We start from the raw sequence: 15,534 nt of genomic DNA, 5'->3' as shown, positions 1-15,534 counted from the left end.
ACTAGGGAATTAACCTAGACTAGCTTATTGGCCCCCCGGACATTACTTGAGTGGCTAGGCATTGTGTACATATGAGCCTTGTATATAAGACACTTTGACTAATGAGAAAACACACAATCCCATTCTCACAATTGGGTTTGAGTTTCTTGCTCTTGTGATTGAAGTTTCTTGTATGCTTTCTCTTCTTCTTGGTTGTTGCATGCATTATTAGGGATTGTGTGGACGAGTGATAATGTTGATGCGTGTTCTCTTCTCCCTCATGCTCTCACTCACCGTGGCATCGAAAGAGAGTCTAAGCTTTCCATAGCTCTCTTTCTCTTTGTTCCCCACCCAATTGCAAAGCTCCTTTGTAGTGACAACAAAAGAGGCAAGATTGAGGACCCTAGCTCTCGACAAGAGAGGGTTACTATACTTAGAGTGGCTAGAGGTGCAAAACCTGCAAGACCCTAGCTCTCGACAAGAGAGGGTTACTATACTTAGAGTGGCTAGAGGTGCAAAACCTGCAAGACCCTTGCATTCTTCCTCTCCTTCTCTCTATCTTGCAAGGCTCAAGTGTTCTCAAATCCGGGAACACATGCCATGCCCTCGGATGTGGGCACTAGGAAAAAAAGCATACTTACACAATAAGATAGTTGGGATTTAAATGACTATAATTTTGATACCTTGGTAACTCTCGTGTTGTTACTCTATGGTGTTGACGTATCGAGAGAAAGCATTTTAACCACCACATGGTTGGGCATAGAAAGAGTTTCTCACAAACTCCTTTAGAGTTGTTACTCTATGGCATTTAAGTATGGAGAGGAAGAATTTCAACCACCACATGGTTGGGGATAGAAAGAATTTCTCACAAACTTCTTCAAAGTTCAATAATAAAGTCCTTCTTGAGTTTGGAAGTTTTCCCTTCGAGGTCTTGGGATGCAAAGTCCAGCAAAGTACATACTCAAGCTTGGGATGCAAAGGCTAGCAAAGTACATACCTAAGCTTTAAAAAATACTCTTCAAGGTCTTGGAATGCAAAGGTTAGCACAGTACCCAAGCCTCAAAAAATACTCTTCGAGGTCTTGGAATGCAAAGGTTAGCAAAGTACATACCAAGCTTCAAAATGAATGATAGCATGGGAAGAGACCTATAAATCTAGAAACACACAAGAGTAAAATACTATGCTTGGGGTAGATAATGATATCCCCAATGGGATGCCTTGCATCTCCTCACCAATGCCTCCTTAGACCCACTTGTTTGTGCACCATTTCTATGACTAATGATGTATCACTAGTTGAGAAAATGAAGGTGGCTTTGAATATTGACATTACCCATTGTTGATTGGTACTACCCACGAGCTTGTTTTCTTTGAAGAGAAAGGTTATAGGACAACACCCCTTATATCATGGTATTGTTATCACAATATGCTATCTGCACCATCACTAGATGGTGTAATGGGGCTCAAAAACCACTAAGGACATACACCTATTTCTCTCTTAACATGTAGAAAAAGCAACATGCTCTCTTAGAATGCCTAGGTTATGCTGCTATCCCACCCACCCACTCCCCCAACACACACACACACACACACATCTCTCACATATATGAAACATCCACAATTTCCTTTTGTTGAAGGGTCCCCACCTTTATAGAGGTAATCCTTTTGTTGGAGGGAAAGACTACTTCACATATATGAGGTACACTTACATATATGAGGGGTACCAAAACATTAACACTTTCCTTTTGTTGAAGAAAGGGAAAGACTGAGACTGCTTCACATATATGAGGGCTACCAAAACACCTTTATTATAGAGGTACTCCTACCCCTAGACATTTTTTATTATTTTCTTGGTCTACACACAATAAGGTACCAAAACTACCACACCTTGATTAGAGGTACTCCTACCCCTAGACATTTTTAATTCTTTTCTTGGTCTACACATAAGCAGGTCTCATAGGCCATATTATAGGCTGCTGCCCCCCACCTTTATTATAGAGGTACTCCTATCCCCTAGACATTTTTGTTATTTTCTTGGTCCCATAGGCCATATTTAATCTCCCATGATCTATATATTTCTCTCTCTTAACATTTTACACATCAACAAGCTCTAAATTGAGAAATCCAAGTTCACATCCAATCTCCACTTTGGTCCTACACTTTGGCGCTGCCGTATGATCCACACTGGTTCCTACACTTTAGTGTTGCCATATGATCCACTTCAATCCTATAGTTTGGTGCCACCATATGATGTTAAAAGATTCATCTTAGCACGTCAACTCTAAGCCTTCTCAATTTTTGTTTTTTTGAGTGGGTTGTAATGGGCCATAATGGGTTCTTTAAAAAGTCATAGCGCATACTCAATTCATCGCTACTCGATTCATTATAATGGGTTCTTTTTCTTTCAAAAATCATAGCTCCTACTTAATTCATCACAACCAACCGAGAATAGTGTGTTGGTTTGTAAAAAGTCCAAAGAAAACTTATAAGGAGGGATAATGAAAGAATTACAATGTCATTATTTGTTCCTTCTTGAAATTAATGATATGCCCATCATGACCTCCGTACAATAAGGTGGGGTCTTACAAAATTAATAATGAAAGGTGGCACACTAACGAGAAAAGTATCCCTTTTTCTTGGTCCCCTTATCTTGCTTGGAATCAATGATATGCCTATCATGGCCTACATACAGAAAGGTGGGGTCTTACATAATTGATGTTGAAAGGTGGCACGTTGATGTGAAAAGTGTCCCTTTATCTTGGTCCCCTTACCTTACTTGACATAATCAAGCCAGATCCAACCCAATGAGTGATGATAGTGATTTGTTGTTGGCACTAAGGTTACATGCTTTGCTGGCTTGTTCTAGATCATGGCAAGTTGTAGCTACGACTATAATATATTGCTTCTTATTGGCTTAACTAGTGAAACTTGCTTAGAGAAGAAGCCGTATGTAACTAGCTCTATGACTATAACATACTCCTTGATGGGCAGTCCTTGTTCTTATCGTAGTGAAAACAAAAAGGTTGCACAAGTAAAATTGTGTGTTGGGTAGCTTAGTAACATTCCAACTTGGATATAGTTTGAGGATAAATTCTTTTAAATAACTTTGCTCATACATTGAAATAAAAAATCTGATGATGCTTCTGCCCCCCCACACACATAAAAAGTTAATGTATTTTATTGTAGTTGCGGTTAAAGCTACACGTGAGGTCAACATCAAATCTTCATCTCATTTGAAGAAGATAAAATGTATAAAGCTATCTTTCACTACATGCATTTGCATTATTTTAAGGCAAAAAAAACACAAGCTTTGTAAAATTAAGGTCCTAGCTACAATAGTAAATAAAAAGATGGGTCTCAAATGAAAAAAATGTATAAGATGAACGAAACTCTAATAAACATTTGTGATAGACCTTAATTTGCCAAACACAATTAATTGAATGAGCCACAAAAGACATCGTACCACACCTAATCAAAACATTAGGCAAAATATGAACTCTCATTTTTGCCCCTTAAGGATTTCCACACCTCCTTTCTCTAGAAAAATGGGCTCATGGTGAATTTTTTGCAAATCAAATCAAAAGTTGGTGGAGATTACACATTTGGAATCTACTTATCGAGACCTTTCCAATGATATATAGCATGATGGAAAATTTTGATTATTTAAGAAGTCCCCAAATTGGTGATGACATGGCATGTAACTGGGTGATTCGAAGGGCAAACTTGGCGGATGATTGAAAGGTGATGCTTCGCTCAGGCTTCCTTTGGGGAAGACCTTCGCCGCCAGTCACACTGCTCTGGATTCGGGGGAACAGTTTGTTGAAAATAGAAAGAGAGAGACACCTTTCTATTTTTGATGCAATGTTACGTGTACCCATTGCCAGAAAGAAAATAGTGGAGAAGATTTTATGCCAAAAAGAGAAACCTTAATCTCTTGAGCCATAAGTCACGTTTTAAAAGGAAAAATCCATAACTAATCAATAAACGTTTTGGTGGCTTATTTACTCAATTTTTTTTACATTGTAAAAAACTTACTTGTCAAGCTTACGCAAATCTGTCGGTAAGGGCAAACTTGCCTTTGCCGGGGGTGCAAAAAATTGAGCATGTAACATGCCCTGTTCATCACCAATTTTGGGGACTTCTTGAATAATCAAAATTTCCCATCATGCTATATATCATTTGAAAGGTGATTCCAAATGTACAATCCCCGCCAACTTTCGATTTGATTCGCAAAAATTTCACCATGAGCCCATTTTTCTAGAGAGAGGAGGTATGGAAATCTTTAAGGGGCGAAAATGAGAGTCCATATTTCGCCTAATGCCTTACACTTTGAGAAGCTCATTTTATAGTTTTATTTATTGCAATTTAGAATTAATCAATTGCCAAGATTCATAGAATTCCATTTTTGAACTAGGAAATCTATTAAAATCTACCATTTATTGTATGTGTAAACCCTTGCAAGGCACAATGAATTGCACACCTCTCTTTATACATGTGTGCATGTAGGGACAAGTAGATCAGAGATAATGTGCTCTCCTTGTGTGTGTGTTGCGTAGACAAGTAGGTAAGAGGCAATGCACTCTCCTTCTCTCTCTCTCTCTGTCTGTCTGTCTGTCTGTCTCTCTCTCTCACTCTCACACACACACACACACACACACAAAGGAGGCTCGACAGGGCTAAGGGGGAGAGGGTTGGGGGGCAAAGGATTGTGGAGCTATGGGGGTAGAGCATTAGAGTAGGATGACAACCAATTAGGATGCCAAAAGAGGACCGACTAGTTTTTTGTTTGGGGGTTGTGAGGTGTTAGTTAAGGGTGCTCTAAGGGGTTCATTCTAAGAACCTAAGTGGGTCATACTAAGAACCTTAATGGCTCATCAAAAAAACTTAAGCAAAGTTAAACCCTTAGGTAACACTCAACCTGTCTTAAACCCCAATACAAAATATGTGCAGCACTCGGGCTTAAACCTGGCTTAAACCCTACAAAATTTCAAACGTAGGAAAACAAGCATGAAGTAGAAGTGCCCTTTCACGCTTCGACAGTACACAAAATGGGCGCTTGGACTTTTGCATTGCGGTCTCGATGTCCCAAGGTATGCCTTTGCATCGCGTAATTTGTTGTTACACGAGCTTGCTTGCTGAAAAACAGAAAGATTTGAGTTCTGGCTCTTAGGTTAATATGACAGTGTCACGCCTCTTAATTAATGTAATTTTGTGTGTTTTCTTAAAGCTTAATTATCGTCTGGAGTCGAGAAAATCTTTAACCTGCACAACAGCCAGGCTGCAAGAAATTGTGGTGGAAGAGCCCACTTCTTGGCGATTGTTCCCAGGTAAAATATTTAGCCAAGCTCGACTTTTTTTCAAAAAAAGAAAAAGAAAAAAACTCCTTGTGATTCAGGCCGACCCCTACTACTCCTTTTATGTTTCAATTATTGGTTTTATGCTGTCTTGGGAATTGGGTTCATTTGGGAAGAAAAAAGAAACTGAATGTAAAACATGATTTTGCAACAAGAGGATTGTTGTTGTCAAGAAAGAGGTGGACTTTTGATTTTTTTTTTACAAAGGTCTTAGATGCCTCAGCCATGCAAAAATGCATGCCATATGTGCTAGTAAGATTGTGCATCGTTGAGATATTCAAGCCATATGGGTTGACGTACTCAAGCAAATGTGTTTGTTTGTCTTTGATGTATAAACATGGCTAAAATCTTTTGTCATGTGAGGTTGGAGCATAAATGGTAGGATCAATGACGTCAAGGTAGAGACACCTGGAATGCCTGGAAGAGATTTTGAGAAGTAGGAAAAGCCTCCAAGCTGGCCACAACTGTGTATGCACACGAGTGAATGGTGAAAATAATTTGATATCTAACTTTTTATCACATGAAGCTGTATGGGGCTGTTACTTGAGAGAGCATATGGCTCAAGGATCACATGCTTGGATTGGACAGTGTGTGGCGTATCTTCGAGAGGAACCTTCATGCAACAACGCCAAAGTCAAGGAAGAATCAAACCCTTAACATTGAGGGGAAATATTCATGCACATACTACTAAGGTAAAGCCCCATACAATACTTTCTCATCCAAGCACGCAGTCTATGAGCCATATGCTCTCTCAACTAACAGCCAGGATTTCGTATTATAGTTTCCTTCGTGCTTGCTGCATGGAACTGTTGACAGGCAATCGACTTGATTTTGCTCTTTTGCTGTGGTCTAAGACACAGGACAGCTCAGGAGTGGGTCTTTTTGCAATGGCTGATGGGCACCAAAGCAGCAGCGCGTTGGATTCTTTTTTGTGGGCATATGGATCATTTGTGCTGTGATACTAGTCAGCTTTGATGGCTTTGAGAATTGTTCTATGACACCTGTGAAGATTGGCTAGAAGCTGAATACAGTGGTCTTTGCTGGTTATGCATTGAGGGGGCGCTGGAAAGGAGTTGGCTTGCAAATTTGTGAGTTGGGTTCTGCCTTTTTGAGCATGGCTTACATCCTTCTTACTCTTGAGAGGCTTTCTGTGGCTCTGATAGGGGCCAAGACCTTGGCCCTGTCATTAATCAGGACAAAGACTTTTTTCTGTCTTTCAAGGGAAACAATGAAGCTTACTCAACCTTGGAGTTGCTGGAAAAAATAAAGCTTACTCAACCTTGGGACAGAAACCTTGCCTTTCTCACTCTTGTGCTTGAGATTTGGAGGGCTAGGGGCTGTGGATGAATTTGATAGTACCTTCTCAATTAAGGCTATTGGAAGAATCTAGAGCCACCCTTTCTTCCCTTGGAGAAGATAATACGTCAAGCGGGCCTTTGGAAGGGCTTTGAGGTTCCTACTGCTCCACCTTTTCCAATACGACTCAATCTTCCTCCCTTTGCCTAAGGCATCAAACATGGCTTCTAAAGTTGGAGACATAAGTATGGAGCAAGTTGTTATTGGCTGAACGGACTGCTAGGCGCTTACTTATAAAGGTCATGTTAACTTCTATCTTGCAAGATGATGGAAATATACAAGACATTGCTGAAATAATAATGTATTAATGGATACTTTATCATACAGACCATTTACCCAAATTCACTTGATTCGGAGAGCATCTAAAATAAAACTTGAGCCATATAGCCAGTTTAAACTATCTCAAGCTGAATCATTTTGCCAAATGCTTCTCTTTCTCCATGCTTCTTATGGAATAAAGGGGATGAGTAATGGGCTACATGGTTTGCTCAGCCTTGTAAGGCTATTTTCAATTGCAAGGAAGCTTGAAAGAACACAAACCAGCTGAAGTCTCATGTAAACACAACAGAACCCAAGGTAGTAGTACTATCTGTATTGCTGAACACTTGAAGTAAGAATGATGTTCTGTTTACACAGTACAATGTTGCATGGTTTGTAGGCTGAAAATTGTTTTATCACAGAAACTTCTAAAGTATTTTGCACTGGTTTAGGGCAAACAGTGGGTGCTTTTTGGACTCTAGTCTGGTTGCTTCGGTGTGCCCTCCTAGATCTAGAGGTTATTGGTGAATGATGAAATGAGAAGGTTGGGGGGACGGACTTTTACAGGTCACCCTTAAGCTGGTTGAACCGAGTTGGTATATGTCCTACTCTCAAAAATACCATGGTGTTTGCTCTGTTGGGCTGCTTGTCACGCACACTTGATCGCCCAAACTGACTGCTGTTGAGTGCCTGTGTAAAATAGGCAATCATGTGAAAGTTGCCTACTTCTGTTGGGTTTGGGGTTAGATTTAGGTTTAGCAATGAAGCATAGAATGCAAGTGAACAAAGAGAGTGAGAGTGAGCTTGCATGATGCACACACAATAATGAGATAAAGTACAATGTACAAGATGTGACCTTAAAATGTCACTTACACACCATAAGGGTGTGTTCACAGAAGAGGGAAAAAAACCCTTTGATATATAAAGGTAAAAAGTGCTCCGTGTGGAGAATTATTATTCCTAGTTCACACGTCACTACTATAAACCTACAAATCCCCCTTGTAGTGATGATGCGAACATGTATAGAGTAAAATTGCAAATCAATCTTCAAAAGGTAGTAAGCTTAAAGCTTTGCAGAAGCTTCGAACTTTCCTCCGGGTAGAGCTTTAGTGAACAGATCTGCAATGCTATACTGTGTAGAGACATAAACAAGGTTTCTCTCTCTGGTAATGTACCTCAATGTGCTTAGTACGAGCATGAAAAAATGGATTTTGTGCTACTGCCATATCGGTCAAAATTGGTGTGGCTAACTTCTGGCCCACACAAAGATCTTCCAAAAGTCTCCTGAACCATACAATCAAGTGTAGTTGTGAATGAAGTCATGTACTCAGCTTCACAATTTAAAGTGGCCATTGCTGGTTGCTTCTTGCTCAACCAAGAAATGCATGAAGAAATCAATTCCCACTAGTGGACACCTTGGTGTCAGCCCTCTTTGTAAGTAGAAAAAAACACGCTTTAATAGCCTACCATTGCTTAGTATGTGGGTTGTGCATAAATCTGCTCAATTGTGAGATCCCATACTGAATGTCTCATCTTGTATTGCATAGATAAATCAAGTACCTAACAGCCTGGTTGTAGATCATGACATCAAATAGCTTAGTTGGATCCTGGAGGCTGAGCCTAGCAACTGTACTTTCAGTATATTGATATTGTACAAAAAGACATCTTTATCTGCACAACTACTGTGGCCTTTGGCCTTCCAAAAGAGGACTCTAGACCAAAAGACTGCCTACTGACTGACTAGGACCTGTCGTATAGGTAGGGATCAGATGCCTATGACTGAATTAGTCCTTTCTATTTATAGGACTCTTAGGCTGTTGGTCGGTGCACTTATGCTGCTGCCGGCCTGCCGAATATGCTCACGACTGCAAAAAATAGGCATTATGCTTTTTCCATCATTGCTTCACATGTGTGGAAAGGCTACTGTCCTCACTGCCGGCCGACTGCTGCAGACCTGGCCAACTGGACACAAAACAACCTGGGTCTCTTCTTTACCAATCAGCACCTTAATCTAACCCAAATGTGCTGCCTAATCAGGGATTAGATGGGATTAGCCATGTCCACGGCTTTGCACGTGACAGCCGGTTTACATAAATGAAGACACATTGAGCATTAACAAAGAGATAAGAGAGGGTGCATGGATATGGTGCATACATGATGAACTATATGATGGACACTCGGCATCATGTGAGTTACAAAGTTCATGTGAGTTTAGCATATTGATTGCCTCACATTCAAATCTTAGTTGTTAATATAGTCACTTTTTTTTGTTGGGAGTGATTTAACACCTTTTTTGATGCCTCTGAAAAATGACCAACAAACAAAAAATGGGCTGTTAACTTGTCTTTTTTGTTGCCTTTAAAAAAGGGCACAAGGCTTATTGGCTTTATTGTCTCTCTGTGCAGCCAAAGGCGAAGTTTTTGAGGAACAAGTACAAGTGGGTCCACATGTTGTCACATTTGAAACTGGAAAGCTAGCACGCTTTGCTTCAGGTGCAGTCGTTGTTGGTATCAAGGATACTCGAGTGCTTGCAACAGTTGTGGGAGCAAGTAGACTAGAGGACGGCAAGGGTTTTATGCCACTTCAGGTGCATAATCTTACAATGCATGTGCTCATGTCTTACAAGTTCAAGGGTAAACAATGAGACTGCTTTTTATCCTTTTTAGTTTATTGAATATTTTGTTTTACCATATTTGCTAACATTGTTTACTATTGAAGCATTTTTTTCTAACTTTGTGAAGAAGACCATTTGGGATTGCTTTTAGTTTGCTGGGAAAACTAGTCTCTTTCATTGAGTTAGAGAGGGAAAGCACAACCCCAGGGGGATCAATGATGATATCACCTAAGTGCACTTGATTGGGTTTTTTTAAAGATTTTACTTTCAGTCTTTACATTTACAGGAGGTGTGTCAATTATTAGCTCCCAATGTATTTGACTTGCAGTAGGGGTGTTAATATTAATCTTACAAGTATGTATACATACATGATATTATATATGCATTCACAAATATATGTGAAATTTAATTACCCCCCTGGCACACAGGTCACATGGGTCTTTTCCTTTGAAGTGAGACCCCTGGAGCACGTTCAATGTTTTAAGGCACTATCTGCGTGTCCCATACCACAGCAGACCTTTCTGCTTAGAGTCATGATCAAGTGTAGGTGTTGATAAGATCAGTTGACCCTGTGGGCACTCTTGTCACATCAATCTTCTTGCTTTGGCTATTTTGTACCCTCTGTTTTCTCCGAAAAACATTGCCCTCTTTTCTTTATTTTAGAAAAGGGTGCCCTTTTTCCACAAATAATGAGCTCATACTAGGATTAGCGTGTCATGTTAGCATTATTCATCTCTTGGTAGTGTGCCCAAGTTGTGTATCAGGGGTGCCGAGATTTATCCCGGGCAGCACCATATTTTTCCCTCTACTCAGGGCCCTTGGTTGTAGGGTTGGCCACCCATTTTTCACATGTTTATTTTGTCCAGTCATGGGTCTTTTTCTAGAGCAAGTCGGCCAGCTCCAGTAGGGGCTATATAAGGCCAGGCTCTTACTCACTTGTAGATACCTTGACAGGGGCTTCCAGGCACGGGTCCTCCCTCAGGGGAGTAGCTCATCATGCCCTCACTTACGGGGACCACCCCTTGCACAGGGCTGTTTGTATCATTGCTTCTTCATCATTATGCAGATTCGTTTTCTTTCTCTCTGTGCCTATGTCTCACGCTTTCTGCCGCACACTTTTGACATGGTATCTGAGCACCAGGTTGAAGCTCTTCTATAGAAGGTGTTCTGGCGTTTTTTCTGAGAGAGAAGGATTTCTGCGTTTTTTGATACTGCTGGTTGCAGAGGAGGGAGTGTTTTGGTCTTGTCTGGGGCTGCTGGAGGAGGTACAGGGCAGCCCCTTCTGGCTGCGTTTTCTGCAGGACTGGGGCGGCCATAGTAGGTACCCAATTGGTTGCGTTTTCTGCCCTTGTGAGAAGGTGAAGGGCAGCCAGCATGGCTGCGTTTTTTTTCTCTGAAGGTGGGCAGCCTGGCTGCGTTTTTCTCCTGAGGAGGTGTTGGTCAGCATGGCTGCGTTTTCTTCCAGAGGAGGAGGAGGTGCTGGGCAGCACAGCAGCATTTTTTCTCCAGAGGAGGTGTTGGGCAGCACGTCTGTGTTTTTCTCCAGAGGAGGTGCTGAAGGTGCTGTGTTTTCCTCTTCCCTCTCTTCTTCTTGGTACCCATGCTGCCGGCTGGTGACAGCAGCATTTTTTGTATCATCTCGTCTGCGTTTTTGGAGGTAGTGGAGGCAGGTGTTCTTTTCCAGGAATGGTGCCTTCCCACATGGCCTTGAGCCCTTGCTCGGCCAATCTTTGCTTTGTCAGAGTTTTCAGACTCATGGGTGCACACTTGGATTCACATCCTCGAGGTGTGTGTGGAAGACAGTTAGTCCTTTCTTGACAGCAGAGGGGGTCTATGAGTTTGTGCTAGTTCAGCATAGTTTTGCTGGTGTACAAGTGTTTCCTTTAGGTTCTCAGGGTGTTCACCTACATGAGTCTTCATCCCTAGGATGAGCATTGATTTGGGAGCTTGGTGTACAGGTTGATATCGGCATTCATGTAGAGGCAGGCTAGGTCACTTGGTGATGAGAGCTGTTGTGGAGGTTCACAGCTACTTGCTCAGTTGCATGATGGGAACAGGATGCATGGAAGGTGTATAGGTTCATTGGGTACAGGTAGGTACCAGTGGAGCAGCAGTTTGGAGGAGATGATTGACATCAGATTGTGCTTTGGGATGATGAGTTGTGGATGGTTGGTTCCACATAGACACGTGACTAGTTGGTTGGGAGCTTGCCAGTTGGGGGTGTCAGGTTTTGGCAGGAGAGCTTTCTTGAGCTCAGTGCCATAGTTAACACCAAAGAGCTCAGGGGGTGTTGCCATGTGATTGGGTGACTCATAGGGGTGTGTGAGTAGTAGTCCCATCACGCGCCGGCGAGTTATGGATACATGTTTTAAAGGTCAGGTGCCGGCAGGGTTGTCAGCTACAGTGCTGGAGGTATGTTTCTTCCACTTGGAGTGTTAGCAGGACAGAGAGGCATTCTTGGACCGAGGGATATATGGAGATCCAAGGGATACATAGGGGTGTGTGAGTAGTAGTCCCATCACGCGACCACGAGTTATGGATACATGTTTTAAAGGTCAGGTGCCAGCAGGGTTGTCAGCTACAGTGCTGGAGGTATGTTTCTTCCACTTGGAGTGTTAGCAGGACAGAGAGGCATTCTTGGACCGAGGGATACTACGAAGCTAATGACAAAAGCATTTCTCTGCTCGAGTCTCAGAGATGAGCATGCTCGTCTCTGACCCCGGCTCGAAAAACAAAAACAAATTTGGTGGTGTTTTCTAAGGAGTAGATTTTTTCTTGGAGGTAGAGAGTCAGACGACATCCTTTCTTGGGCTGAAGAGGGAGCACATTGTGTGGACTGGTGTGAACAGATTGGGTTGGAGATATGGACATCTGGTGGTTCATTTTTGGATTTTGTCGGACTTCTGGATCGTGAGCAGTTTCTTGGAGTACGTGGTAGAGGCGGGAGCAGATCGACTTCTCGACTTGCTTTGGAGGTTTCCTTTTCCAGCTCCTTGGACTGGTTTCTCTCCTAGGATCTGAGAGGGGGTGTCAGCATTATTCATCTCCTGGTCGTGTGCCCAAGTTGTGTATCAGGGGTGCCCAGATTTATCCCGGCGGGCAGCACCATATTTTTCCCTCTACTCAGGGCCCTTGGTTGTAGGGTTGGCCACCCATTTTTCACATGTTTATTTTGTCCAGTCGTGGGTCTTTTTCTAGAGCAAGTCGGCCAGCTCCAGTAGGGGCTATATAAAGCCAGGCTCTTACTCACTTGTAGATACCTTGGCAGGGGCTTCCAGGCCTGGGTCCTCCCTCAGGGGAGTACCTCATCATGCCCTCACTTACGGGGACCACCCCTTGCACAGGGCTGTTTGTATCATTGCTCACATACCTTGTAGATACCTTGGCAGGGGCTTCCAGGCCCGGGTCCTCCCTCAGGGGAGTACCTCATCATGCCCTCACTTACGGGGACCACCCCTTGCATAGGGCTGTTTGTATCATTGCTTCTTCAGCATTATGTAGATTCGTTTTCTTTCTCTCTGTGCCTACGTCTCACGCTTTCCACTGCGCACTTTTGACATGTCAAACCTTAAGTTATGCTCTTAGAGTAAAAAGTGCTATAAGACTCTTTGAAGTTTTCACTATTTTCGTGTGCATAGTTCCATAGTTTCAGCTCTCTTAAGCTCTTAAGTGTTGCTTTTTTTAATCAAGTTCTTGGTTGAAAGCTATCACGAGTTGAATGCCATTTTCTTCTGACTATTCACGCTATAGCCTCAAGATACAGTGATGAGACTAGTCCTAAGGTCTTTCCTTTTACAATTTATAACTTGCCTTGACAACTCTATAGCTACGTTCCATAGCATAACTGGATGTCAAGCAACCCTGAGCTCTTAAAATTACTCTAAAGGAAATACTTTCTTAGAGTTTCATGAAGCCACACCCCATGCCATGGCCTAGAGCGCCATTTAGATCAAGGGTGATAGTCTGAAGTGAGTTCTTTGCTTTTATCTTTATTAGGATCCTTGCGTCCATGTGCTTGGTGCTTTTACATTTATTAGGATCCTTGGCTCCATGTGCTTGGCCCTTTTAAGTGCTTTTTACATTTATTAGGATCCTTGTGTCCATGTGCAAAGAACGTAGAAATTTCAAACATAAACATTGTGCAAAGTTATCATCTCATATATTCTATGTGTAACAAGCATATGCTCCAAGCATTGTGCAGAATGATTAGGCAAGATTTTTTTAATTTGTGATCTTCATTAATGCTGGTTATCGGCTGCCTTTCCATGTGCATAACAAAAGCCAAATTTTAGTGGAAAGAATTTTTATCACGCAGACTGATGCGCTGATTCTTGCAGTATGAAAGTCTATAAGGTAGGGCTGTCTTTAATATGCCATGTTATTGTTGATGCAACCATAGAGAGAAAAATATGCCTTTGCCAAACTTCAAGCTTTTTGCTCATGTTGGTATGCTCATGCATGGTGATGTTGACAGGAGAGTGGTCTGGTCAAAGTTCTGTATGACAATGTGCTTGGTACTAACAGATCAATACTGGCTGTTGAAATAGGTGGACTACAGGGAAAAACAATATGCTCAAGGGAAAATCCCAAACAACTTCATGCGCAGAGAAGGGGCGCCCAAGGAACGTGAGCTGTTGGTCAGTCGGGTCATAGATCGATCTATTCGACCACTTTTTCCAAAAGGCTATTATTATGAAAGCCAGGTTGGTTGTATAATTCATCTGTTGGCCGATGATCAGGCTGCTTTTGTGGTGCTGTTTTTGTCTCTTGCTTCAGCTGAGAGCTGAATGGAGGGGGATTAAATGCTTGCGTATGAGAGTTTTGCTAACATTAATTAGATGGAGGACTGAATGCACTTCCCCCCATTTTCAGTAAAGGTATCTTTGCAATATCAATGAGCACGCATTAAAACAAAAGAGACTTTCTCCAAGTTGTAGCAAGCTGGTGTGTTCTGATTCTTTCTATTTAGAAGGGTTGATTTTACAGCTCTCCTGTTTTGGGATTGTGTGCACGTGTGTGTAAAATCAATCTAATGGGATAAAATCAACGAATTAAAAAAAGAAGACTTTCTCAAAGTTATAGCAAGCTGGTTTGCTCTGATTCTTTTTATCTATAAGGGTTGATTTTACAGCAATCCTGTTTTGGGATTGTGTGCGCGTGTGTAAAATCAATCTAATGGGATAGAACTCATTGACTTAAATAACAAGATGTCATGTGCACAAGTTGGCTCATGGAGAGAGAGAGAGAGAGAGAGAGAGAGAGAAGAATTCTCTGAGAGAGAGAGAGAGAGAGAGAGAGAGAGAGAGAGAGAGAGAGAGAGAGAGAGAGAACCAGCGCGAGCAGGAGAACACCACCAGCGCGTAGCGCGAGAGAGAGAGAGAGAGAGAGAGAGAGAGAGAGAGAGAGAGAGAGAACGGAGGAAGGAGGCGACACAAGCAGCAGCGGAGAGAGAGAGAGAGAGAGAGAGAGAGAGAGAGAGAGAGAGAGAGAGAGAGAAGGCGCGCAGAGAGAGAGGGCGGGTGGAAACGGGGGGCGACTCCAGGCAGCAGCGAAGAGAGGGAGAGAAAGAGAGAAGGCGCACGTAAGCGTGGAGAAGAAAACGCAGATGATGGAATCTTCTCAAGGGTTCCTGCTCTAGGGTTTCAGGCAGCAGTGGAAGAAAAAAATAAAAATAAAAAAAATTAAAAAAAATTCAGGTTTGCAGGTTTTCTCAAGGGTGCAGCAATGGTTCAAGCAACTATTTAAGGGTTTGCAGGTGCTGAATTAGGTTTTCAGGTGCTGAATTAGGGTTTGAGAGAAAAGGTTTTCTTTGCTTTTGTACATGGATTTGGATGACCCGGCTGTTTCTGTTGGTGGCATGCTACCAATAGCCTTAACATGGATCTTATTGAGGAGATGATCGAGAAGGATGTGGGTTATGCTTCAGATGCCTCGGAGCAACAAAAACGTCAAAGGCTTGATGTTCATGCAAGTTAC

At 42.2% G+C, this 15,534-nt stretch overlaps 1 protein-coding gene across 5 annotated transcripts in view; it reads left to right on the top strand.

Annotated features, from left to right (window-relative positions):
* The first annotated feature begins 4,834 nt into the window (after positions 1–4,834).
* Positions 4,835–15,534, top strand: part of LOC147628505 (polyribonucleotide nucleotidyltransferase) — a 34,237-nt gene continuing 23,537 nt past the window's right edge. Inside the window, exons 1-6 of one of the 5 annotated variants that reach the window (XM_086813675.1) lie at positions 4,968–5,066; positions 5,204–5,303; positions 5,919–6,022; positions 6,185–6,418; positions 9,350–9,531; positions 14,106–14,261. In XM_086813675.1, the coding sequence (XP_086669801.1) occupies positions 9,520–9,531; positions 14,106–14,261 (168 nt within the window). In that variant the 5' untranslated portion in view covers positions 4,968–5,066; positions 5,204–5,303; positions 5,919–6,022; positions 6,185–6,418; positions 9,350–9,519. Of the gene's footprint in view, positions 5,067–5,203; positions 5,818–5,918; positions 6,023–6,184; positions 6,419–7,085; positions 7,263–9,349; positions 9,532–14,105; positions 14,262–15,534 lie in introns of those variants that run through there. The other 4 variants (XM_086813678.1, XM_086813676.1, XM_086813674.1 and 1 more) reach the window with 4 other exon arrangements.

The sequence above is a fragment of the Cibotium barometz genome, chromosome 19, assembly GCF_041138505.1.
Source record: "Cibotium barometz isolate CiBa-2024 chromosome 19, ASM4113850v1, whole genome shotgun sequence".
Classification (NCBI taxonomy): domain Eukaryota; kingdom Viridiplantae; phylum Streptophyta; class Polypodiopsida; order Cyatheales; family Cibotiaceae; genus Cibotium; species Cibotium barometz.
The sequence above is the reverse complement of the archived record's forward strand: the minus strand, read 5'-3'. Positions and strand labels throughout refer to the sequence as shown.